Here is a 26,469-nt window from a genome sequence, read left to right on the forward strand (position 1 = left end):
ACATTTAACCTTGATAAGCTGTTGTTAGAATTTATTTAATATTACTTTCTACACCAGGATCCTTTTCTACGTAACTGACGGCTGGTAACTGTGCAGGGGCGGATCTAGCAAAGTTTAGCCAGGGGGGCCGATAGGGCATTAACAGGGAAAAGGGGGCACAAAGACATAATTTTCTTTCTTATTCTCATTTAGAATGTCTAGTTTTTAATAAATAATTATCTGAATCTTACACCCAAAGTTTTAATTTGATGTAAAATGTATAGAAGTCCATTACTGTATATAGTGACTATTAAGTCGAATATAACCTAGTAAGCTATAGTACTTTATCCTTTGGGAAGGTACCATCTGTGCAGTCTGCAATTCTGTTGAAGAAAGATGTTGAATCTATTTAATTATTAATAATTGATTTCTGTGCATTTTTTTCACACTGCATCAAATTAAAGTTGATTACATCGATTAAGCATCATGAGCTGGTTCCCTATTTTTTTTTTTTTTTTTTGCTGGGAGTTTGCAGCCCTATTGGTTAGGTTGCTTACTCTTTAAAATACCAGAATAGGGAGGATGCAGTAAGTTTAAGTTTATTAGATTGATCAGTATTGCTGAACCGTGAAATATTTTGGGTGCAGTGTATTTTTTGCATACAGGTATAACAGACTAGCTTTAGTGTTTTTTGGTTTTTAAACTTGAGTTTGAACTTATACAAAATGCAGCAAGATATTAAAAAAACAGTTTTATTGATTAAAAAAGACACTATATTGGATTCATATCGGTATCGGCCGATATCCAAATTTATGATATCGGTATCGGACATAAAAAAGTGGTATCGTGCCATCTCTAGTTACAACTCAAACTTTTAGTTTCATTATCTCAAACTGTAACTGAAATTGAGTTTTATTTTTTATTTGATTTGTACTAAAAGTCTGTGAAACACAAAGAAAACAATGTAAATGTTGGCATAAAAGTATTTTAATGAATGAATGTGTGCAGTCGACCAGTGAGTCAGAAGTCAACACTTTAGCAGTGAGTGACCCTGTAGAACTTTGTTTAGGATTACAGTACTTCTCTCTTTAGTTATATTAGTACACTTTTAATACTGGAGCGTGACACCATACTGGAGGAGAAGTCTGTTTTCAAGGTGTTTGCTCTTTGCTTACATTGTGGAAATAAAATCATCAAAGAGCTCAGAGTCAGGGCGTCACGAAGCACAGCATCTGAAACTGACAAAATAATGTTACAGGATTAAATGTCATCTAACTCTAAGCTTTACAACATTCCTCATGAAACATCTCCAAGCTGTAAAGAAACAGTCACTGTGGATCAGGGGCATCAAACATAACACCCAATAGAAAATGAATGCATAAAACAGGCAGCAACAGGAGCCAGCGTTGTGACAGAACTGTAATAAATGAAATTGATGTACATAATAATCCAAATGAAAATCTAAAGAGGAGACAACAAGTTTAGAGACTCCTAAAGAAGAACCATTGTTGACTGTGGATGTTTGGATGAAAGTGATGCTCAGTGACGAATGTGCACGAGTCAAGCAGATGATGCTGAAATGTTCATTTATTGCTGTTCCAATGACACAAAGATGACTGATGATAATAAGCACATTTCCCCAAAATGGACTATATGATGAATAAACCCATTGTAAGGAAAGGCATGAAATATGAGACCATGTGGTGTTAATTTAAAAACTTACACGATTATTGAAATAGAAAGGGATATAGTTGGAGACGATCTAAGACAGTTTGTTTGAGCAGCAGGCAGCAGCGCTACTAAATGTCATATCACCCTCTTTATTTTCACATCAAGGCACCACAGGATGAGCGGCTCTACTGCAGATACCTGCCAGGTTCATATTAATTAAACATGTCAGGTATAAATTTAGGGCCCAAACTTTCTCAGTGATTTATCTGAAGTAAGTTTAAAAAAACAATTAAATATCTTACTGGAAGTCTGTGCAGTGAGCTAAGAATCAGAGTGATATGCTCTTTAATAACAATATCGTTGCACTAGTCAACCAAAAAAATAAATCAGTAAATCAGCTGTTCTTTAAAAAAAAAGCTAATTCGGTTACAGCCTTAAATATAGATGTCATCTGCATTGTGGAATTCACATGGTAAATAATCCCGACCTTCTAAGTTTTATTTAACAATCTGAGAATGGTTCCCATAAGACTCCAATAATGCCAGTGTCTGTATTCAGGCAGATATAATTTAACCCCTTTAATAAGATCACTGTCTTCACAGTGACGAAGGCTTGATTGCAAAACACCATAGTTGCAATTAATATTCAAATAGTAACTATTTTGATTTTAAAAGTTCTTTCGCAATAATCGTACCAATTATGGAAAATTTCGAATCAATAATAATCATAATAATTATATTATATTATATTATATTATATTAAAAAAATGGTAAATGGCCTGTATTTGTATAGCGCTTTACTAGACCCCAAAGCGCCTTACACAACACAACCAGCCATTCACACACTGGTGATGGCAAGCTACAATGTAGCCACAGCCACCTAATATATATATATATATATATATATATGTATATATATATATATATATATATATATATATATATATATATATATATATATATATATATATATATATATATATATATATATATATATATATACATATATATATATATAAATATATATATGTATATGTATATATCAATATCACTATATATATATATATAGTGATATCCCCACGGCAGTGGGTCTAACAGCTGTTCATCGTTGCGATAATGATGTGAGCCATAATCAAAACTATTTGGGTCAAAGATCAGACTTATGTCACCGTTTATGTCAATGTCAATTTCATTGGCAAACCAGCGGAGCAACCAGAGGCTCTGCTCAGGCACAGACTGGCCAAAGCCTACTGACCTCAGATCAGTGATTGAGTTGAGCTTTCGTCTTACAGCTGACACAGAGCTGAAGGTCAGGAGGAGAGCCACACAGCAGCTCATCATTCTTCCAAACATCTTCATCCTGTGGAGATTTAAGAAGTCACTGCTTTTACTGTTCATGCAATTGCTTTTTAAAATGTTGTTTTCTTCAGTTGAAATCAAAAGTTACTTTTTTAATATTAGAGTTTACTTTTAATTAAGAGATTGTTAAGAGAGGCTTGTTAGTGAGAAATGTTGTTTTCTCAAACAGCTTTAACTTTGTGACATAAAGAGAGAAAATCACACTAATAACTTGTATCTGTAACTTGTTGGCTGAAGCCTCCTGTCAGCTTCAGATAAATAACAGGGAAGGATTGCTCAACACTCAGTTTACAGAGGATTAATTAAACAAAGCAAACTAAGTAATTCTTTAACAAAGAAGTGAAGCATATTTTATAGCCATGACCAAACATGCTTTTATTTTATTCATTACACTGCTTTTAAACCAGAATTTTATTTATGTTGTCAGGTGTGGCTCAGAAACGAGTCCAGTATCTAAAGCAGTGCGTGCGACACGACAACAAACAGGTTTCATGATACTCACCTCTCCCTGTGTCAGAAAGTTAAACTGATTACGTTTGTCAAAACTGTAATATTGCAGACTTATAGATCATTTTTCATGTAAATATAAAATAAATGCTGCATTAGAGACGAGGGTAATCAGTCATGTGAGTGAAAGTAAGCAAAAATGAATCCACCAGGAAATGAGAGAACGTACCTGTGTAAGTCTGCTGCTGTTGTTGTGTGAGGACAGTCGTAGCTCCTTTTATGTTTTGCTTTTCTTGTAAATGAAACCAGAGAAACAAGCTCTGCTAGTCGTGAAGAGGAAGTTTGATATTCCAAATATTTGGATGAGGCTATTAAAGAGCAACACCATCATGGATTTAAGGGTTTCTAGTTTAGCAGTCACGTAAAAGACCATTTTATGTCCAAAGTTTCAATATGGACATGTCGACTGTAGGGGGAGAGGTGTATTAGAATAATTCAGCCTTCTGGAGATCGTGTCAGCAGGGTTGATTAAACTTTATTTGCCTCCAGCAGCAGGCTCACTGAGTCTATTTGTTTTAAGAAATGTGTGAGACACAAAGAAAGCAATGAATGTGTGTGTTGAACCAACGAGTCAGAAGTCAACACTTTAACAGAAGTTAACACTTTAAAACACTTTTAAGGACTTACAGTGCTTCTCTTCTATGTTATATTAATCCACCTTTAACACTGTGTAGCCGGTCTGGCCTGAAACTCCGATCGCCGTGTTCTCTGCGTTGTGCTGTGCGAATGACCAGAGGAGTCAACTCTCACTTTGGCAGCTGGGGCGGATTTATTCTCCCATAACTCTCCTCAGCGGTGCGTCAAGGCGACTGTTCAAAATAAAAATAAATCCGTACAGCAACTTCATCTTACTGGGCTTCTGCATGCACACCTCTCCTCAGCGGGGCCTCTAGGCGACTGAGGTGCAACACAATAACAAATTGATCTATTAAAATACTCGAACACATCTTTAAACATATATAAGAAATTAAAATGCACTGAATTGTGACATTTCCTCATCAACAACAAAATTAAGCTCTAGGGAGACCCCATTTACCAGTGGCAATTTTACATATTTTTAGTTACATATATTTAACAATAAGTTGAAGCAGTGAACATGAATTACAAACAACTAAAAGATATAACCAGTAGGTCCTACACATGACACAAAAATAAAAGAGGGAGCTCACATACCTGTTCAAAAGAAAAATAAATCAAATCTGAAGGTGGGCTTCTGCACGCACACCTTCAGGGGAGAGAGAAGAATAGCGGACCACATGAGAAACCACCTGCATGCTCCTGTGCCCTAACCTGAGATCGGCTAATTAGCATGCTGCAATAAAGTGCTGTACTCGACAGAGAAACAACAATTCACACTAAAACATCTGACAAAACTGTGAGACAAAATGCATCAAAGGTCAAAGGTCACACAAACCAAATAAAAGCTCCCAAAAAATAAATACAGAAAATAAATATATATAAATAAACACATATTCATAACCAAAACTGACAAAGCAAAATAACACTACAGGATGGATCTTTGGTGAAATATAAATTATTTTTTTAAGACACCCGTTACAACTGCACCATGACACCATAAGGGAGGAGAAGTTTGTTTTCCAGGTGTTTGCTCTTTTCAAACTTACTGGAAAAAATCATCAAAGTCCTCAGACCTCAGGGTGTCACAATGCACGGCATCTGAAACTGCCAACATAATGTTACAGGATTAAGCCTCTTCTAACTATAAGCTTTACAACATTCCTCATGAAGCATCTCCAAGCTGTAAAGCTTTACAGTCGCTGTAGATCAGGGGTGTCAAACATAAAGCCCAGCTAGGATGGGGTGTCTGGTGATCTGTACCTCAATTCAAGACATTTTAAAATCCAGGGGAGGTGCCAACAATGCAGGCCTAGATGTTTGCTGTATTTTATGGAGCTACTAAATCAAATTATTATTATTTTTTGTCACTTAAATGGTTTATTTCCTACAGAATAAAAACCCTGAATCAACATCTGTCTCAGGTCAGCCAATAAGAGGCTATGCCGAAGTGCATGCTCTCCTCTTTGAACAAGATAATGAGTTAAATGTTATCTTTTATAGTGGCAGGAAACAGGAACTACAGCAGAGGTCATCCTTATTCTCAGATATATGTAGGTTATAATATAAACATAATGAAAAGAGCCAGACAGGCTGAAGGAGCTGTTATCGCCAATATGCTTTCATATCAAGGACGGACTTAAGTGGGAAAGATTTTGAAGCTATTAAAGGTTTAAACGCTCCTGTCAATGTTCCCTCTAAGGCAGCGGTCTCCAACCTTTTTCGCGCCCGACAATATTTTCACGGACCGGCGTTTAAGGTGTCGCGGATAAATACAACAAAATAAAACTAACACCGGTACCGAAAAAAAGAAGATTTATTCATAACATACGTAAAAAGACCCAGGAAAACCGAGTTAACGATAAAAACAATAACAAAATAACGAAAAGAAAAGAGGGCGATGACATTAATGCCAAGGGTTCTGAACTTATGTTTTGTTTTCACAGTGAACTGATGTCACTCATGTTGCAAAGACACTCATGCAACTTTGATCAGCCACCAAAATGTTCATATAGAGATTATTGGGAGCAGCAGAAATGTTGGCCATGATGACACATTCACAGTTGTCCACCCAACACCCCATCTGATTGTCTTGTAAGTAGAGAAACAACTTCCTAAATGAAATTCATTTACCACAGTGAGCAATCTAGTTTCCTCCAGTGCTGGAATCAGGCATGACAGAGCATGTCTCAGGAGACCAGCTCAGTTACTGCAGATTAAACTGAATCATGTCTTAATTCACCCATTTTGTACTATTAGACGTTGGCACTGCATGAAGCAGTTTGATTATTCTACAGATCGATGTTTTATGTATTGCCTTGACTTTGATGCTGGCACTCAAAGGGTTGATTATGTCTGCTGACGAGTCATTTTATTGGACAAACAGCACATTTCAGATTCAGCTCGAATACTTCAAATCTGATCTAAATTTAAAAAAAAAAAAAAAAAAAAAAAATGTTCCTTGATCTCTTCCCCCCAGCAGTATATAATACATAAGTATTGTTTCCAATCATCACTGAAAATCTCATGTTAGTGCTGCCATTTTGCTCTGTCCTTCACTAAATCCCGGAACTTGTGTTTTCTTCCTCCTGCCTGACAGCTCCATATTTAATATAATCCTGCCATCCACCTGTGCATTGTTGGTGTTATTGATGAGCTGCAAGTCAGACTCAAAACTGGATCTCCTTCCATATACAACCCTCATTCGAGACAGACCAGCACCATCTCGCAACCTCATGTTAGAAGACAAGTCCAGTATTAAAATGCAAGTGCACTCGTCAGTTCTTCCCACAGCTATAGGAGTTAGAACCAGCAACAAGTGCAGCAGTCTCCCATAATCTAAGGTTTCTCCATGTTGCCTGCTACTCTACATCATGATCTCCTTCCAAAAGTCTCATCTTGACCAGTGACCCCGTGTTTCCAAAGAAATGTGCCTTGTTGCAGTCCATTTGCAAGATTGTGTAACTGTGACAGAACAGATTAGTCAGATCAGAGTACAATGTATAGTTAAGTTTATTTCTTAGGGTCAGACTCTATAGCAGTTGCATTAGACAGCATGGTCTCCTCCACTTCAAACTCTGAGGTGGTGTTGACATGGGGAGCTGCAGTGGTGCTGTTGTCCAGAGAGGATTCTTCAAGGTTCACTTTAAACTCTGGAGCATCTTCTTCCCCACCTGTAATTGGAGGAAAGAGAACCCCACATTATCACTGTTCAAATTTTAAAAGACTTGACAAGACCTTAGTTTACCTTTTCCAGCCATTTCACTTTTGCCATCAGTCTCTTCAAGGTCTGGTGCAGACAAGTCAGGAAGCAGTCCTTTCTCCAAATCTATTATTTTAAGAAGTTTCACTTATTACAAAACCAGACTAAAAATTAGTAATTACTGTTGCCCTTCTGGTTACCAAGTTTATGTATTCCACTTCTCCACTGGCTTCCATACACAGCAGGCCCGCCGATTTTATTGAGACCCACAGGCAGCTTCTCCACAGGTAGAGGCCTGCTCTTCTGTGAGTGCAGGACCTTCACTGGTCCTAGTTTAGCTTCATGTTCCCACACTTCCCAAAAGAAAATAGGACACCATCAGACTTTCGAGCACAAAACTGGGTTAATGCTGACATCTAGTGGTGACCAGCATGCACAAAACTAAACAGCAGCTACAATGGACAGACTGGAAACTCTACCCTGATTAGTCCTCAGTGGTTCAGGTTCCACTGGTTTCCCAAACCCACGGGGACCAAATCTTCCTTGGCTGATGGGCTTACTGCGGGGCTGGACGACTTCATTCTGGCTTTGACACTGCCCACAGAGGTAGTCGTTCCCATCAGCTGACCGCCATCTGAAGAGAATCATTGGCACGTTTTAGTCAGTCCCACATGCATTGACTTTCAATCATCTGTTGGACACACTTTCAGACACACCTTTCATTTATGAAGGTGCATGCTTTATTTGTGGATTCTGCATCATTCACTGGGACAGCAGTCAGATGGCATGTGATGTAGACCTAACAAGAGAATTTGTCAGAAAGACAAAGAAAGCACATCTGCAAGAGTACGACTTACTGCCACAATACATTCTCACCTCCCCGTTGTCGGCATTGTGGAACCTAAAGGCATCGATCACCAAGTGGAGCTTTTCGTCTTGTGCCCTGGGTAGGAAGAAGGCCCTCGACCCTGGAAGCCTTGAATCAACCAAGCACCTAAACAAGATTTTAGGGTAATGTGAGAGTCAGATAAACTACACTTAACTTACATTGACTGTAGAAACTTTAACCTCAAGTCTCCATAACTCAAACCATTCTAGCCAGCCTTTACACCATCTTCATCATCAACAGTTACACTCCCTAAATGGCTCATCACTTTAGCCCCTCATTACTTTGCAACTCCCGCTCAGGCTTAAAATCCACTCTAACGTAGTCCAAATCCAGGCCTTTGTGTGCTTACCCATTTTCAATAAAACTGTATCTGGGTTGAGTGTTCACGTCTGGGTGAAGAGTGGCCACACAGCTGTTCATGAACACCCGGAGTCCCGCGTGATGTCCAACTCTGACTGAGGCCTCGATGCTGATGGGCTCGCCGAGGTAAAACACATTAACCCCACGCTCGTGCTGCCAGTCGTCTGCACAGAGAGCAGAGCGGTGAGCATAAAATCAAGGCCAAGAAGTCAGTGATGGAAGTCAACTCACCTGTCATCAGCTTCAGGTCAAACTCCAAGCGTTCCTCTGTGGTCTGCCTAGATGTGAAGGGGATCCAGGCAGGCTGGAGTGGAGAGCTGGACAAACTGTACTTCCTAAAATACAAAGCACATTTTTAAAAGAGTGAAGAATATATTGATAATCTTTGAAGGTGTACTTTATTAAAAATAAATAAATGGGAATACAGACCTTTCATAATGGCACTCAATTGGAATCACAGCCTCCTCCATTCGGATTACGCCATGAGGAGAGGCCACAGGAGCGTAAATGAGGAGGTTTGTGTAGACTAGACATCCTTCTGTCATCTGTGGAGAGCAGGTGTGTTTATAAGTAGACGATGTAAGATTTAATACGTGTATAAGCTGCAGCACAGATTAGTTACCATGTGTTTGGTGCCGCAGTCCGCGAGGCCAGCGTGGATCCTGTACTCATCCTCAGAGGCCGCTGCGGCTCTGCAGTCGTCGCTGCCCTCCACTCCAAGGCGGAGGTCGTCGCTGTTAACAGGAGCTCCAATAGCAAACATGTCTGCCTTGATCACGACCTCCAGAGAGTCCGGGTGGCAGATCACGCCAACGGTGTTCACGTGCTCCCGTTCTTTTTGCTCCTGGTGCGCGCTGTGAGTGTGGCTGTGGCTCCACGAACGCGGAGCCCTCTGGAAGAAAGCATGAAGCGGTGGCGGCGGGAAAACTAAAGATGACTGAACGCAGAGTCCCGACAGGAAGAGCCCAACGAGGAGGTCAACCCAAAAATTTAAAGGCTCCATAAAGAAAACAAAACGAGGCAACCAGCTTCGGACCGCGAGCGCTCCTGTCTGACCCACGAGACAGCGCTCTAGGCTGACACGAGGAGCGTTTTAAGCTTCAACCAATCAGCCTCGTCAGCGTACCCCGCACACCTGAGTCCACTCAAACACTAATGAGCTTCTACCTGCATCCACGCAGTCTCGGGGTTCCTCTTGCCTCCTTTCCTAAACTCCCTTTCTTCACAGAAGGAAAAGTGGGTAGGAAAGACGGGTAGGAGGCTTCATATGGATTTGGGAAAAGATATAACTACGTACTTTATGCAGATCGTGTTAACGAGAGCAGTCTGTGAGAAACTGTTGGAACTGTACAAAGATCTAACACCGAAAAAGGGTGCTTTGTGTACCTCGTGGTTGTAGTAGTTGCTTCTATGTGAGTAATTTACTTGTAGGGGAGACCGGGGATAGTTGTAACGTGGGTCAGTTGTAACACTTCCAATTTCTCCAATCAGGGCTAAGTTTCAAATGATGTGATTCATCCTGTGCATGCCCAATTCAGTTCTGCTATCACATGTGAAAAATCAGCACATTTTGTCAAACACAGACAATTTAACATGAAAAAAAGTCATTTGTATGCCAAAAAGTAAGTTTTCCTACTTTATTTCAATTTCTAATAGCATTATCTGCTTTGCAGTTAAACTCATCAAACTTAAATTATGTTATTTGTATGTCTGTGGGGATATATTCTGTGTAGGTCTTTAGTGCTAATGTTTTAGCCGTTGGCTGTAATGTTAGCGAGTTCATGGCTATAGGAGTCTGGGTCAGTTGTAACAGCAACAGTCTGGGTTAGTTGTAACAATAATGCAGATGTTACAACTTACCACACTATTACTTTAACTTATATTAAACAAGTTGGGGCAACAACATCAGCAGAGAGAGGTTCACTGGTCGCTTTTGTATATGCGGTTAATGCCATTGGCAACACAATTCCTCCACTGTTTGTGTTCCCACACATACATTATGCAGACCACTGTGTCAGAGATGGACCAGTAGGAAGTACTGGTAGTGGAAATAAGTCAGGATGGGTGCAAGAAACAGATTTCCTCATCTTTCTGAAGCACTTTGCAAACCACACCAAGCCATGATAAAAAGTAATGGAATTGCGATGCTGGTGAACAACTACATTTTTTCAGCTTCATTGTTATGTTCAAAATTGGTGCAAGAGTTGTAGGTTATAATGCCCACTGAGCCAATGAGGCCAAACTCAAGGAAGACCAACCAAAATTAATGAAATATTCAGTTGCAGAAAATTCCATAATTTGTCTTTTTTGGGGGGTTGGAATATGTTCAAAAGCTAGATTTCTGCATTCTGTCACACACACACAGAGCTACATAAATGGATGTAAGTGCATTCATGTGTTGAATAAACAAAGATTACATGTTAATGTTTTGTTAGTACCCTTATTTCATTGTGTTACATTTCACCCCAGGATATGTTACAACTAACCCAGACTATGGGGTTAATTGTAACATTTCACTCTTCGTGTTTGAGACCATACCATGCAATGGGTAATTGTGCTGCAGAGAAAATAACTGCACTATTTAATAGCAGAGACATGTAAATACTTTGCATTACATTTTGAATCCACTACCTTAAAAGAGCTTCAATTTACAGACAGAAATGTCAAAAATGTTACAACTATCCCCGGTCTCCCCTACTGAGAGGGAGCGAACGAGCGCGTAACTGGCACATTGGATGAGTGGCTCAAAGCTGTGAGCGAGGTGCCCACATGGCTCTGTCGTGAAACTCTTCTTCAGTGTTCACGATGAGTGTTTAGAGCTGATGCCCACTCACTGATGCTCAATGACGACACTGCTCAGATCAGGTGCGATTCTAGGATTAGAGCTTTGGGGGTGCTGAGCACCCAGAGAGCTGCTCAACCAGGCAAAATAAACTTTACACGTCTTCCCTGTCTCTGTCAGTCCCTGCATCCTTAAATGTCTCCAGTTGTCCCAAGTTCTCTATGACTGTCTCCTTGGTGCATTTAAACCCCTGTTCCTCCCTGTCCTCGTCATCTGTTGTCTTCGTCTCTGTTATCAGTCATCATAATTTTACCATCTTTGTGCAAGTCTGCAAATTTCTTTATTAAATCATAAGATTCTTAAATTCATCAAGTCTCTCTGTGCCTGGATCCTCGTCACAAAACACAACATCACTGTTTTTGTTACTGTACATTTTAACACAATTTAATCCCCAAATTTTGAAAAGTCTGTAACAAAACCATCAAATCTGATAAAGTTTATTTAAATGCTGCAAAAGATGAATGGATTGGAATAGAAAAAAATACACATCCTAACCTTAATTACTGGGGGAGAATAATGAATGATGCTCATAGTGAGTAAAAAGTAAACTGAGTGCATTTTTGGACAGAGATTCACTTTTAATGAGTATGTATAATATAATATAGATACATACAAAAATACTCCCAAAACAGAATAAATTATTACAAAATATTAATAAAAATAAATAAAAATGGAGGCAACTTTGCCTGTGGTAGAATGTATACAATGTATGAAAAAATCTTTACTGCAGACACTAATTTGACTAATTTAATAATACTAATTTTGTGTTGTAAGATTTATGAGTTTCATGCTTTCATAGTGGTACTTGGGAGAGCTTGACATTTTCTCAGGTGGTACACACTGTAAAAAGTTTGAGAAACACTGATAAGTGTATGTGTGCTATTGGAAAACATTTAAAGCTGTAGTACAGAATCTTTGAAACAAGCTTAAAACATTTTTAGAATATAAACAGAGCATCTGCTTCTCTTTACAGCTCCTCACTCCACCAGGGCTGTTTGGCACTTTCTGATAGTGTGCAAATGTGATGTATGTACTGTGGCAGTCATACAGACGACTGGACGGTCCAAAAGTTGGCCTACCTATTACTGGCTGAGGTTTTAGTAGAGTTGTGGCTGAACCACATAAAAATATATCATTAATTTTAATCTCCCAAATCAATGATAATGTTATGTTGGAATGTTGTTAAAGAGGGTCAAAATGTTTCAACCCAGTTTGTTTAGCAGATTCTGTATAGCAGCTTTAATATAGGGAGAACACAACTTCCTGATTGTGTGAGTAAATTTTTTTTTCTTTGTCAGTTTAAACAGTTTCTGTTGTGCCTGTCACTGTTCCCTGTCTGTTTTCTTACCTGGCTCTTCCTGACCTTGTACTTTCTCATGTTCCCCTCTTTCCTCTCTCCCTCTTTGGACTGACAATCATACACAAATAGATTGTATTCAATTAGATGAAAAAATTAAATTAATATGAAAAAAATACTATTAAGATCGCTAACAAAAAGTCCTCTTTCAGTGTACTTTCAACCAAAAGGCAAATAACCAAACCACATGAACATCTAATAAAAGATATAAATATTGAAACACTGATCCAACATTATCTTTTATTGACGGATCATTTGGTACACAGGTACACTTTTACCTGAATGTTGCTCCTTTTTTTGAAAAAAAAACTTCCTTATATCCATTATGAACCTGGCTGTCTCTCTGTACACACACACACACACACACACACACACCAGGAGTTATAATGCTAATGGGCATTCAGTCAGTTAGCTAGTTAGTATCCATTTCAAACAGGACAGTGGTAACAACACCAGGCTACGGACAATTTTAAGTTTTACATTTTAAATATGCTATATAAAATTCAATGGGAGCAACAGGACGGTCAAATGTCGCTGATTTTACTACAGAGTAGGACGGATTGTAGGGTAGCAAACATCGTCGGAAAACACGTTTTCAACACTGCAGGTTACCTGGTGTAATGGTTTTCAGCTAAAAAGAAACATGGTGTGACTCCTACCCAACTATATAAAGAGTAACTGCAGGTTAAATGCAGCTAACATGTCCTGTTTTCAGCCAGGCACTTACACCTCCGCTCCGCTGCGTCTCACAGTAGGGGAGAGACGAGCTGGAACAAACCATTTTTTTTTGGGGGGGGGGGGGGGGGGGGGGGGTAGCTATACTTTTGTTGTTGAAATGTTACGTACTGTATGCTTTTTATATTTTTAGTAATGTGTCACAAAAACAGCAAATATTGTCAAAAAAGTAAGAAATCTTTGGGGGTGCTTCAGCCCAAAAATGGGCTAAAATCGCCCCTGGCTCAGATCGTCATGAAACGGGGCAGAAATCAGCTGATTTGCGCTGTCTTTATCTGAGCAGTGCGCAGATTTCACTGTACTGATTTAGTAACGATGTTAGAGATTGAGGAAATGTTTGTTAGATGTTCATGTGTGAATATTGCAATGTGCAACAAAGAGACAAAACAAAACAAAAAAACCCGAAAGCAAAAGAGATGAGCGCATTTACGCACGTGGCCCAGTAGCACAGTAACCTTCATTGTTAACAAAGGCAGAGCTGATAGTGAATAATATAATACAGGTCAACTGTTACACCCAGAGATGAGAAATATGATGCATTCAAATAAAATGCATCATATTTCTTTTTTTACTAATGATTTATTATTTACATTTTATTCTTTGTTTATGTATAAGGTAGTTCTCTGGTGCTGTGTGTGGGTCCTATAGAACATAATTCCTATTTTGTCTTTCTTTGCTTTAGTTTCATTTACATACACTTTTAGGTGATATTTTATTTCTGAGGCTTTCTAATGAATGGCCCTTACTGAAAAAAACTTACTGAACAAATTCATTAAATGAATCACATCATATATATTTCCATGTACATGATGTTTTAAGTTATTTTTCTGTGTGTGGGTAAAGAGAATGAAAAGGAACTCTTGGAGACGAGTGTCAGGGATGATTTTGTTACAGAAGGGTGGCAGCAAGACTGAAAGGGAAGGTTTACAAGATGGTAGTGAGACCTGCTATTATGTACAGTTTTGAGACAGTAGTACTGACAAAAAGACAGGAGGCTGAGCTGAAGATGTTAAGATTTTAATTGGGAGTGATGATAATGGACAGGATTAGGAATGAGTACATCACACGGACAACTCAGGTTTGGAGACAAAGTTAGAGAGGTGAGGCTGAAATAGTTTGGGCATGTGCAGAGAAGGGACAGCTGGATGTTGAAGATGAAGCTGCCAGGAAGGAGGAAAAAAGGAAGACCTCAGAATGAAACAAATTTCCCACGTGTGGGACTAATAAAGGTTATCTTATCTTATCTTATGTAGTGAAGGGGGACATGCAGAGGGCTGCTGAGGTGACCCCTGAAGGGAGAAGCCAGAAGATAATTTTCCTGTGAGTATGTAAGTAACGTTCACAGATTTATGTTCTGTATTGTTTTACGTATGTTAGATCTTTCTGTGTTAAGGAAGCTATAAAACCACCTCCCACACTCTGCTCCACCAAGCATGGCCTCCTGACTGCAGGAACTTCACACAGTCACACAGAAACAAACTAGTTTTCTTATTTAATCTGTGTTTAGTTGATAATGTTGTAACCTGACTGTTGGAGGCAGTCAGAAGATTCACATGTTAGAACTCTATTTGTTTTTACTTGACTAATTAAAAAAAAAAAAAACTTCTTGAGGATGTTGAGGATTCATTTTCACTGTAGTTTTTTACTCAGAGGGGTGTGCACCCAGCACGTGACAACCTTTACAAGTCAGAAAATCTCAGCGTGGAGCTCGAAGACCAAGGGGAGGATTTTAACAGCTGCTCTCGCTTTGAAGTCGTCTTCCTGCTTCGAGGTGAAGAACAATAAATAGGGTGAGGCTGTCCACAGAGACTCACAAGAGTGTGAAACAAAGAGGAAAGACACATTATGACTGAGCTGCGGTGGATCTCAGAGCTTCTGTAACTGAACGGACAATGAAGGCGAGGCCGGCCTGGATTCTTATTTTCTTTCAGCTGTTCGAAGGTAAGAAATACGGACATTTGAATCATATTAATAATAATGTGTGTGTGTGTAGACTTAAACTAAAAGTTTGTGAGAGAAGGTTTGAAATCATAAACCTTGGTAATGAATAAAAGGAACATTTGATCTCATGATGGGGGAAACAAATCAACCTCCACAACGAGATGTAAAGAAAGTGGAAAATCTGATGGCTCCTTCTCCAGCTGTTTGGACATGTGATAGAAGGGTTAATCCTCAGGGATGTTGAGACATATTTCCGTGTGGAGTTAACGTCTATCATTCCCTCCTTCAGCCAACGCAGAGGTGATCTTAAAACGTCTGACGGAGGGTCAGGCTGTGGTGATCTCCTGCTCCCCTTGGCAGGCCCACGGAGGCCTGACGGGCCTCCACCTGTACCACCGCGGTGTCCAGAGCCAGACAACCCTGGTGTCCGTGACTGAGGCCGGTGAGGTCACGGTCGCCACGGATCACAGAGCTCGCCTGGTGCTCCGTGGAGACCTGAGCTCCATGAAGGTCAACGTGACCATTTCTCGCTTAGAGCTGAGCGACACAGGGCTGTACATGTGGGATCTGAGCTACAGAGACACTAACAGCTCTGATCAGATGATCCTCTGCGCTCAGAAGACCTTCGTGCTGGTTGAGGTGGCAGGTATGTGGTTACACCACCTCACAGTGCAGGATTCAAGCTTGTTGAGATTTAACTGTTGTTTGTGCTGCAGGGAGGCCGTGCCACTGCTCTCCTGGTTACGCCCCTCTACTCTGGACCATCTTCACCTCAGCAGGGCTTCTTCTGCTGACCCTCACCTGGCTGGCCATCCAGAAATGTGTGAGTAGTTACCTCAGAGATGCAGCTTTAACTGAGCTCTGATAGTTTGGTTGCATAACTCCATCAAAATAACGGCTACAGCTGCACGAGTGAGTTACACGAGGCTAATTATCGATTAATGTGTCGGCTATGATCCTGGTCTGACAGTCATCTGGTTTTTTTTGAGGGAATCTTCTGATAAAGTGTGATGTGTGACTGCAGCATCGTTACTCAAAATGTGCAAAAGGTATTAGCAGACAGGAGCCCAAGTTAGAGGTGAACCGCAGCAGGATCTGTGTTCAACAACCCAGACAACCTCAAATGACTGTACGCTTCATTTCCTGCTGCGTTATTATTAATACCATCAGTTTTGCACAAAATAGCCAAGGTGCAAAACCCAAGGACAGAACAGTTTCTAATGTAATTAGTATCATTTGCCAGGAGAGATTACTGGAGTATTTTGATATTTTCAGACTGAAAACCCCCGAGGGATTTTTTATTTTATTTTTTTAAATCAAGACGACACATCCAAGCTACAAAAACAAAAGCTGAAACTTTTTGTTCTATCACAATCTAAAAAAAAAACCCAAACATGTGTTGTAGGTGAAGTTAAGGTCTCATCGCAAACCACAACCTCATGCGCCGATCTATGAGGAAATGGGCAGGAAGCAGCAGCACCAGAGCCCCAGAGGCCCCCAGAATAACCACGAGGCCCCCTCGCACCTGGAGGAAGTCAACTTCCCAGTGTACGCTAACCCAAACATCCGACAGCTTCAGGACAACTACTACGCCTGTCCCAGACAGCTCAAACTGAGAGACTGACACCATCGGGCCAACGGTGCTGCGAGCAGTAACAGGAAATAACAGACGCCTTTGCAAAAATACAAGCGCTGCACACGCTCTGATGGTGATTTGCATTCAGGATACAAAAGGATGAAGAAATAGCACAAACCTCCACTGAGGCGACTCACTCTCTGAGCAGTATTCACTTTTAAAATTGTATTTTGTACACATGCATTTAGTTTACTTTGTTCTTTTTAAACATAATTTAAGAAGTTTTTCTCTGTTCAAAACCCTTTTTATATATGTGATCAAACATTTGAGTGGTGATACTTAAAAATGGTTAGTGATACTTGTAACTCATTTTGGCTCAACTTGAAAGAAAGGCAGACGTGAAAAGTAAAAATGAGGTCAGAGGTCACATGTGACATTTAGAATTCCTGCACACCATTATCAGTTAGCAAAACAAAAATAGCTCTTTATAACATTATTATCACTTTTATCTTCAGCTAAATCTACTGAGCTTGAAGGAGCAGTCAAGCTGACATTTTAAATCCTTATACCAGGGGTGTCGTTATATGGCTTGGGGGCCAGAAACAGCCAGGTAGAGAAGACCTCCCCCATGACCAGTCACACTACACCAAAGTAATTAAGTAATATATAAACAAAGTAACAGTCTTTTCACCATCTACTCTTCCATTTCCATTAACTACAGCAGCATTTCTTCATCACAAACTCTGATGTTCTGCTGAAATTGCACTTTTTTTCCTTACATCTGGGAGATTCAGTGTGTGGTTAAACTTCTTCACAATGACAGAAATGAGTTAAACATCGCTGTTTACACGATAAATTTTTACGCTGATAACACACCACACTTGTAAGAATCATAGTGTCTGAGTCAGAAGGCTTTTTGTCAATTTCAGACCAATAAATCATTGAGTCGACCTTAAAGACCTCGATGGACTGTTAACCCGACCCCGCTCTACACTCTGTGGAAAGTCTTTGAGCTATCGTGTTTACAGACAGGACAACACACATTAAACCTTCTTGGTGGAAGCAATACATGAGAAGGGGACGGCTTTAACAGCCAAGTAACAAAAAAATGCTATTTTTATTAATATTTGAAAGAAGCTCCATAGTTCATGAAAACATTTGTTTCGGTGCATGTCATTTAACAATCACATTCTATGAGGAGTAAGAGATATACAGAGAGAAACAAAATAAAAACAAAACATTACAAGCCACTGACTTCTCATTAACTCTCAGTACAGACGTTTTTACTTAATAATTCAAACAAAAGAAAAAAAAAAGCAGCCCTAATCCCATAACTTTCCCACCCACCCTCTGTAAAACCTTAACCGAGGAGAAAAACAAACAAAAACAACAACAACAACAAAAAAAACCCTTGGAGGGTGACAGGCTAGAATCCCACAGTGCTAAAGAGTGAGACGCTCATTGGTTTTTAGGAATACACAGCATGGTGATGTAGCGCTAGGCCAATCTGAATCAGAGGGTGGGGGGAGGAAGCTGGAGATGGAGGTCTCCAACCCCTCTCTGCCCTCTTTATCAAAGAAAAAAACAAAACAACTCAAACAAATAACACATTGGATCCCCAAAACCCCTGCAATAGATCAGCCACCTACAGCAAGTAGGCCATAAAATCCCCACCTTCACCCCTCCCACCCCCACCCCAAACACTTGTGCATAGTTTCATGATCCTTTTACAACCAGCTCACGTTTTACAAACATCCTCCAAGCTGTGAAAAATGCTCCACAAAAAGAAAGAAAACAAAATTCATCTATTATTAACATTAATACCCGCTGTGGGAGAATGAGAGCGAGAGAGAGACACAGAGAGAGAGAGAGAGAGAGAAAGAGATTAATGCACAATGTTTCCTGAATCAGTCAGGACGGGACCTCATTAAGAAAACACAATAAAGATTCAAACATACAGCATTTTGCATGTTATTCACCATCTTTTTTTTTCTTAAACAAACTCAGACCATTTTTGTTTTTGTTTTTTCCATGTAAAGCAATTTTAATATATAGATTTATATATAAAGCACTCCATTTTTATTTTAAAGTCCATTATTTGGTTATTATGTAACTGCTACGGATTTAGAAACAAAAGGTATTCTCTCTTCTTCTGAAATCCATAACTTTCAGTGCTTAGAATTGTTTCTTTTAAGTCATCCTTTGTTTTTTTTTGTTTTGTTTTTTTCTTTAAACTCATAAAAATGTACATTAAAATGGCGTGGAGTTGGTACTCTGGAACCCTGGCCTTCCTGAGACAAGATCCACTTTTTCGTGTGTGTGCAAGATAGTGAGCAATTATGTCTTTTTTTGTCTTCTTTTCTGTTTTTTTTATATAAAAGGAAAAAAATATATATAATCAACATAAAACAAACAGGCTTCAGATAGTCCATGAACAACATTAACACAGAATAAAGAAGGTTAAACATAACAAGACAACACTGTTCAATCCCAGAGTTCTGAAAGTAGCACAATAAAATCTTCATTCTGTGAAGTGTTGCACTTTTTCTTAAAAATGGAAGCATTTGTCCTTTTTTTTAAAATCTTTTTTTTATTTTTTATTTTAGTTTCCCCACATGGTTTCATTCCTTTGTTTTGCTGATTTGTTTCTGAACTCCAGAATAAAAACTGTAAACTGTCAGTGGCCTTGCAGAAGAACAGATGAGTGAACTAAGAGAAAACCGAACGAAAGCTAACAAACCCCGAAAAATAAAATAAAAATAAAAAGGTAGGCACCTCTGAATGAGCCCTAGAAGCCAAGGCTCGGTCTGATGTCATGTCCTTCACCCTCCGTTGCTCAGATTTGGGAGAGCTGAAGTCCTTCTACCCCAATCTATGGCCACAGGTCTGCAAAATACTTTTTTTTTGCTGCATTTTTTTTTTTATACATACGATTTTTTTTTGATTTTTTTTAAAGTTTATAGTCTGAAAAATGGTGCAATACTCAATTATGATCCATACTTTCTTGGATTATTCCACAATGAAAGCCACTAAGGTAGATAAACATTACATTTTCTTTTTAAAAACACACTTATTTTTAGTCCTTGAGTAAACATTTACACATGAACTGTCCCCCCAGATACCTCTTCCCCCCCTCCCCTCAGTACTTGTATCATGTTGTTCATATAGCTGGATGAGGGGTGAGGCTGACACTCAGTGCAACGCTAGAGGCTAGTAACAATTAACATCAGAATATAGTATTTGACAAGCAAAAAGAAAACAACAACAACAAAAATGATACTGAACTGAAGAGAAACGTGAGGCAGAGATCCCTCCGCTGTAATCACGAGCTCTCACGCATCGTTTCACCTCGCAGACATTCATTCACAACGTACAGTACAAGCGGCCTTGTGCAAACACTCAAATACGACTGATGTAAATTTGCCTTTAAAAAAAAAAAAAAAAAAAAAAAAAAAATCTTTTTAAAACCGATCTTTGTTTTTTTTTTTCACTCTGAACTGATGCTTAAAAATAAAAATAAAATAAAACTCCAAAGTGAATGAATGAGACAAGAAAAAGAAAAACACTACAAAAAAAAAAAAAAGTGTTCACATTACATTATTGGCGCTTCTTTTGATTCAAGTATTTGTTTTCATTATTTTGTATTACTCTGATATGTTTATGATCTTGTCTTCTGGGAAACATTGATGTTGGATACAGAGGGTAAGGAGCTGATGCCAGGGCAGAGGGCGGGGAGGTAAGGGTAAGGGTGTGGGTGGGTGGGGCGTTAGGCTTAAGTGGAAAACAGAAATCTAGCCATAGACACACATACACCCACAAATGTACGCTTGGTTGTATCCTGTGTATGAGCTAGCATGTGCATATTCAACCCAGACCTTTGTTTTTAGAGATTTGCTAATTCAGCTCTTTTTGCCCCCAGATCCTCGACTGATCCACGACTGAGAAGTAGATTTTACTCGAGCTCCAGTTGCCTTTGAGTCCGTGTGACTTAAAATAACAATAATAAATCGTAAAAAAATCAGAGGGGGGAGGGGAGGATGTGATTTCCAACACTAGACAGGTAGATAAGAGTGCAGACGAAGGCGTGGGAGAGGGTGGGGCTTCTCAGTGCTGGTGAAATCCCAGGGCACGTCTGAGACTGTCCTGGTCACCCATCCCTCCCACTCGGTTCAACTTCCCCCTCCTCCCGTTGATTCAAGTCCAGTGTGGAGCAAAATGCAGGTTTTTCAGGAACAATCGCACAAAAACAGACAGCACAGGCAATAGTGATTGTTTCGTTGAATGATGCGAGTCTAAAGTGACTCTGGAAGAGGGTCAAAAACCACCCCGCAAAGAGTTTTAAGACTTGGTACCGAACTTGAGGTGCGTCTCTTGTTTCTGCTGATACATCAAATCCCCGCTTGGACCCCCAAAGTCAAATGTGCAGACATGACCTGTTTTCTATATATTCATATATATGCGTGTATACTGGCTGGCACAACCTTCAGGTTTGGAGGTCCAGAGTGAACCTCCAGGATACAGCTTCTCCCAGGCGTGGCTCGGAGAAACGAGCCCAGAGAGGGTGAGAAGGCGGCAGCTTGCAGAGAAACAGAAATCAGGCGTCTCGGCCTCAGAGTGCACAGCTGAAACAGACTGTGGTTTTTTTTGTAGTTTCTAGTTTTTGCAAAAACCTTGATGATAAAGGAAAAAAGAGAAAGAAAGATAATGTTTTTGGTTTTTAAAGAGATGTACCCGATGTGACCCATAAACAGTGCACAGACACATACAGGGACGCTCCCTCCTCCTCCTCCTACTGGTGAGTGACCAGCTCCACTCATCTGGCTTAAGCCTCCCACAGCTCCCACAGCCCTGCAGCGATAACATACACTCATTGTTGCTAAGGATAAATCAGGATGTGGCCAAAAGTGGAAGTAGACTTTTAGAAATCTGTTGGCACAAAAACTCAACTTGGTGCCTCCAGCAGGTCATTTAGTGTCATCTAACAGCTCTGTCCACTACACGCCCCGCCCCCACCCTTTATTTTTTTCTATTCTGAAGAGAGGCTCCATCAGTGTCCCCTACATTTGAATCCAGGTGAGGTTTCAAGAGAAGCTGCCCGGTAATAAAGGTTGAAAGGGTTAAGTGGAAAATTGGCGGATGAAGGGGATGGCTGTGAGCGAACACCTCCTTGTCTTTGCATAGAAATGGAAGGCTGTCATCAAGTTGAGGTGGTTCTAAGTGATAACTGGGTGCTCCCAGAGTTAAAGCACCAGCGTGAGCGAGGCCCATCAACACTAAAAACGATGGGTGTGTTACGACACAGCGCAGTGGACGCTCGGTCACCCCAGGATGGACAGAAGAAGTTGGCTTGTCATCCTGGAGAACCTTAAACTACACCCCCCTCCTTTTCATCCTGATTTGACTCCTCAATTCTGAACCCCCTCCCTCCCTCAGTGATTCACGCGGCTGAGGCGTACCTCTAAACTACACGCTGGTTCTGCCTTGGAGGCAGCGGCGGTGGGAGGGACAGGAAAGAAGATGAACACTGCATAAAAACCATGAAATCATCAAATATAACAATCGTTCATGATAACAGCAACAATATCAGCAAACTTCTCACAACAAAACAAAATTAAAATGCACACCAGCAACTCCAATAAAAAAAAAAAAAAGAAAAAAAGAAGAAGGGGAAAATACAATAAAACAAAACATCAGTCGACTCCGTCTCCGGATAAAGTGATCCTTGCAGGAGAGAGACGGGAGGAGAGAGTGGAAGTGGAGGTTGCTGACAGACTCTGGTGTAGCAGTAGTAGTAGTGAGTAGTAGATTCAATACAAGGTGGAGGGCCAGTTCTGAAGGAGCTGCTCTTGGGAGGAAAAGGAGAAGGAAGAGGAGGGAAGCTAGTCTGTAAGGGTCCGCAGGGAGGCAGCGAGCGAGCGTGGGAGATGGAGGGAGGGGGCGAGGGCTGCTGCAGCACTGCACTCTGCAGCAGGCAGGCACTCAGTGGCCACACTATCACACAGGTTGGCAGGACCTCCAACAACAAAAACAATCCAAAAGCGGGGGTGGGGGCGATCCTCCCTGCTGAACCCAGTAGAACATGAACACGTCGAGTGTTTCCAGACACCAAGGATAAAGATTTCAAAAGCTGCAATGTAACAGTGATATCTACTTTGATAGCAGAGGGGTGGAGTTCTCTGAGGTCTTTTCCTGCCACCACCCATCATCGCTTGACTTAGTTCTTCTTTGTGTTTCCCTTCACTTTGCTACTGTTTGACATCCTTTCTGGTCCCGCTGACTCGAGGGAAGAAGGACTCCAAAAAATAAAATAAAATAAAATAAAATTGGGGAAAAAATAAAAATAAATTCACATCCACGTCAAGTTCAAAAATAAGTATACAGAGAAGCCACTAAGCAGATTGCTTTTTTTGTCTTTTCAATTTTTATTTGCCAGTGTTGCTTCTCCTTTCTTCTGTTCGTTGGCATTGAGGGTATGAGGAGTAGCCGTGCTCTTGCTATGTGCTGTGATAAGACCACCAACTCACACAAATCATTGATTCAGACATTTCTTGAAATGCAAATGTGGGTAAAATGGAGGGAAGGGGAGTCATCTGGTCTTCTTGTTTTGGTTTGACGCCATCACCCCGTCATGCACACACACACACACGCACACACACATGCACGCACACCTGCCTGTCCTTCTCCCCAAAAATCAGTCACAAGCATAATCGTGGAGAGTCGGGTGGTGTGTGCGTCCTTGTGTTTAGACAGAAGGCCAGCGTGCTACTCTCCTGACACCCTGCTGGGGGAGACAAAGGGAAGCTGTAGTGGCAGGGTTTTTTTTGTTTGTTTGTTTTTTGTTTTGCAATGAGGAGATGAGGGCCGGTACAGGTGGGTGGATGGGTGGGTGGTGAAGTTGGCGGGCAGACCGATAAAGTGTTTGCAGTTCATTCGTTACAGTCTCCTCTATTAATCCCGCGAGTAGGGGTGCTTGGACGGTGAGAGTCTGTGGCTATAATATTGCACGTCGCTTGAAATGGTTGCTTTGCAGGCGGAGTGGGCGCGCACGGTAGAGGGGGCGAGGCAGAGGCAGGGAACGACTTAAGTTTTTTTTTCTCCTCCTCCACAGCATCAGTGACTGGGTCTGAGAGACTGAGACCAAACTGCGAGGTGTCTCCCCGCAAGTGAGTTGAGGTGCATCGAAGTGTTTCATCTTTACAGTTCCATAGTAATAGCAGTGGTTCATCACTGTCGCCCATCTTAACTGTACATGCGACGACCCCACCCACCCCGTCCCTCGACACCACCACATAAGATTGACAGACACATTTTGAATAATATCATTTCTTAGCTTTGTTTGCAATGGTTCAAGAAGAGAAATTAAAAATAAAACTACAAAAATAAATGGCTTGAACAAGGCGAACAGAGTTGCATCATTCCCTTTGAGCGCTGTGAGGGGAACTCAATCTGCTTTTAAACAAACAAACAAAACTAAACAAAACAATGCACTGAAGTCGCGAGCTGTGGTTGCTTAAGCGGTTGTTAAGCCGCAGCAGCATGTACTCTCCACTCAGGTTTCACTGGCTCAGAAATAAGGGTGTGCAGGTGTCCGTATGCTTCTTCACCAAGTACAGAGTGAGTGAGGATAGCAGGGCAGGAAATAGTTTAAGGCTAATTATTAGTGCTGAGAGAAACAAATGTGGAGTCTGGACCAGCTGAAAGTTCAACAACCACTCTGATTGAAGGGTTTTTTAAACTTTGGGAATGACGCCTTTTTGTTTTCCATGGATCTCTGAGGTGCAGTATGATTGCCTCAAATAGGCAGTGAGGGATTAGTTTAAAGATGGCAGCTCGTCACTGTGTCAGTTTGACTAAAAGTACGTCTCGCACGGCAAAGTTCTCAAAAGTTCATTTCTGAAAAAATAAAATAAAGTTCTCGTTCCTGTGAAGAAAAAGCTGAACACTGTGATCAAAATATCCGTTATTGGGATTCACAACAGAACTGCAACTAAAAATGTCAGTAAAAACCCAGGAGGAGACGAGGCTGACGAGGGCGAGCAGCAAGGTGTTTCCTCGTCCTCCTCCGTCTCTCCTTTCCACCTTTACATCCACGCTGATTATCTCCACATTGATTTGCAAGGTTTTTGCTCCTGTTTGTGTTTGTTTTTGTAAGCCTAGACTCTTCTATCCTACATGGACTCCCCGCTCAGCAGGTCCCCAGGCAGCAGTGTATTGATTGGGGTGGGGCTCCCCATGACCCGTCCCTCCTCTCCACTCGGGGGTCCCCACAGGCTGGAATACTGCTGAACACCACCCCACAGCAGCTCTCCACCTGTTTTTGTTCCGCCTGCTCCCAGGCCGCCGCTGCTACTGTTGCTGCCGGCGCCGTTGTTGTTGTTGTTCCAGTGGGGCGAGTGCCCGATGGGGTGAGACGCTCCAGACCCGGTCCCGCCCATCCTTGTCTGATTGGTGCCTGGAGTGGCCTGCCAGCTGGTTGTTCCTCCGAGTGACTGGCCCTGTGCAAAGAAGCGGTTCACTTCCTCTTCCCCGGCGAACTCGGCCAGGATGGTGGTGTTCCCGAGCACGCACCTGCGTGGAGATTGAAGCACAAAGACAAATGATTCATGGTTAAATGCCCTAAAATTAACTGAGTGAAACACTTTGAACCAATGCGCTGATGCACGTACATGTGCAGGGACTTTTGCGCCTTGGCAGCTTCGTCCTTGGAGCTGTAGCGCACTACAGCATTTCCCTGTGTCAGGTTGAGGTGGAATGTGATGAGGGGGCCGTGTTGCATGCACAGTGTTCGCAGAGTCGAACCATCAATCTGAAAAAGAAAAAACAGCTGCCAATGGTGAGCCAGCTCATTTAATTTTAGCTACAAAGGGGCGTATTTTCAAAAACTGTGGAGAAGCAAGCCTCTTACCTGCGGAGTGAGGTTCCTCAGCACGAGCCAGCTACTTGTTCTGGTGGAGCTGTCTGTACTCCATGTGGTACCTGCTGTGCACGAGAAAGAGACAGCAGTGAAAGGAAGAAGTCTGTTGGCATGTGGTTCATACTTCCCAAGCTTATGTGAAACCAGAATCAAGTCAGTTAAGCTCAATGGGTGGTGTCAACTTCACCCACGAAAAAAGAAAAGCTGACCAGAGTCAGTTGATTTCAACGTTCAACCACAACAAGATCTTCTCGAGGCGTTATTCCTGCCTGTGCTCTACCTGCACAGCAGCCCTGCGGTCGTAGGCCACATCAAAATGCCTCCTCCTATGAGAGTATACTGACAACCACGCTCACACATAGTACTTTAAATACACTAACCTCTGCACGGCTCACAGAATGTGAACTTTTCCTCTTTGCTATACGGTTTCATTTCTAATTTTTTAAATGTCCAGTATTTTCACATGAATGCTGTTTTCTTCCAAATCACCCATGGAAACAATTCCTATTAGAAGTGCATTGTCTTCCAAAAGTTTGAAGCTCTGTTGGTTTGTTATTTTAAC

The 26,469-nt window shown here is 41.0% G+C and overlaps 3 protein-coding genes and 1 long non-coding RNA gene across 9 annotated transcripts in view; 1 reads left to right on the plus strand and 3 right to left on the minus strand.

Moving 5' to 3' along the window:
- Window positions 1-955: 955 nt before the first annotated feature.
- LOC146711252 (uncharacterized) lies at window positions 956-3,758 on the minus strand. The gene is made up of 3 exons (XR_014920284.1): window positions 3,685-3,758; window positions 2,905-3,009; window positions 956-1,217 (listed from the first exon to the last, which is right to left on the minus strand). It is a non-coding gene; the product is annotated as an uncharacterized LOC146711252 (long non-coding RNA).
- Window positions 3,759-7,102: 3,344 nt separating this feature from the next.
- Window positions 7,103-9,814, minus strand: LOC146711253 (zona pellucida sperm-binding protein 3-like). Its single transcript, XM_085454026.1, has 10 exons — window positions 9,165-9,814; window positions 8,972-9,087; window positions 8,774-8,877; window positions 8,532-8,706; window positions 8,170-8,287; window positions 8,010-8,092; window positions 7,773-7,927; window positions 7,494-7,646; window positions 7,339-7,419; window positions 7,103-7,264 (listed from the first exon to the last, which is right to left on the minus strand). The coding sequence occupies exons 1-10, from the start codon at window positions 9,543-9,545 to the stop codon at window positions 7,104-7,106; spliced, it is 1,527 nt and encodes a 508-aa protein (XP_085310152.1). The 5' UTR covers window positions 9,546-9,814; the 3' UTR covers window position 7,103.
- Window positions 9,815-15,153: 5,339 nt separating this feature from the next.
- On the plus strand, window positions 15,154-18,341 carry LOC146711254 (uncharacterized). The gene is made up of 4 exons (XM_085454033.1): window positions 15,154-15,417; window positions 15,707-16,063; window positions 16,134-16,240; window positions 16,823-18,341. The coding sequence occupies exons 1-4, from the start codon at window positions 15,369-15,371 to the stop codon at window positions 17,039-17,041; spliced, it is 732 nt and encodes a 243-aa protein (XP_085310159.1). The 5' UTR covers window positions 15,154-15,368; the 3' UTR covers window positions 17,042-18,341.
- Window positions 18,092-26,469, minus strand: part of tnrc6c1 (trinucleotide repeat containing adaptor 6C1) — a 48,205-nt gene continuing 39,827 nt past the window's right edge. For 4 of the 6 annotated variants that reach the window (XM_085454030.1, XM_085454027.1, XM_085454029.1 and 1 more), the window contains 3 exons: window positions 25,899-25,972; window positions 25,660-25,799; window positions 18,092-25,561 (listed from right to left, as the gene is read on the minus strand). In XM_085454030.1, coding sequence (XP_085310156.1) covers window positions 25,162-25,561; window positions 25,660-25,799; window positions 25,899-25,972 — 614 coding nt within the window. In that variant the 3' untranslated portion in view covers window positions 18,092-25,161. The remainder of the gene's footprint in view (window positions 25,562-25,659; window positions 25,800-25,898; window positions 25,973-26,469) is intronic. The other 2 variants (XM_085454031.1, XM_085454028.1) reach the window with 1 other exon arrangement.

This window comes from Copadichromis virginalis, linkage group LG4, assembly GCF_057382275.1.
Source record: "Copadichromis virginalis isolate Kocher_CV1m ecotype Utaka linkage group LG4, C_Virginalis_male_GT1.1, whole genome shotgun sequence".
Classification (NCBI taxonomy): Eukaryota; Metazoa; Chordata; class Actinopteri; order Cichliformes; family Cichlidae; genus Copadichromis; species Copadichromis virginalis.

What these genes read in the sequence shown, in the direction of transcription:
- LOC146711253 (XM_085454026.1), bottom strand. Translation starts at nt 9,545, where the DNA reads ATGGAGCCTTTAAATTTTTGGGTTGACCTCCTCGTTGGGCTCTTCCTG. An exon ending in TACAGTTTTATTGAAAATGG is followed by an intron (nt 8,288 to 8,531) that starts GTAAGCACACAA and finishes AATCTTGTTTAG; the next exon opens with GTGCTTGGTTGATTCAAGGC. An exon ending in TGCACCTTCATAAATGAAAG is followed by an intron (nt 7,928 to 8,009) that starts GTGTGTCTGAAA and finishes GATTCTCTTCAG; the next exon opens with ATGGCGGTCAGCTGATGGGA.
- LOC146711254 (XM_085454033.1), top strand. Translation starts at nt 15,369, where the DNA reads ATGAAGGCGAGGCCGGCCTGGATTCTTATTTTCTTTCAGCTGTTCGAA. An exon ending in TTTCTTTCAGCTGTTCGAAG is followed by an intron (nt 15,418 to 15,706) that starts GTAAGAAATACG and finishes TCCCTCCTTCAG; the next exon opens with CCAACGCAGAGGTGATCTTA. An exon ending in GGCTGGCCATCCAGAAATGT is followed by an intron (nt 16,241 to 16,822) that starts GTGAGTAGTTAC and finishes CATGTGTTGTAG; the next exon opens with GTGAAGTTAAGGTCTCATCG.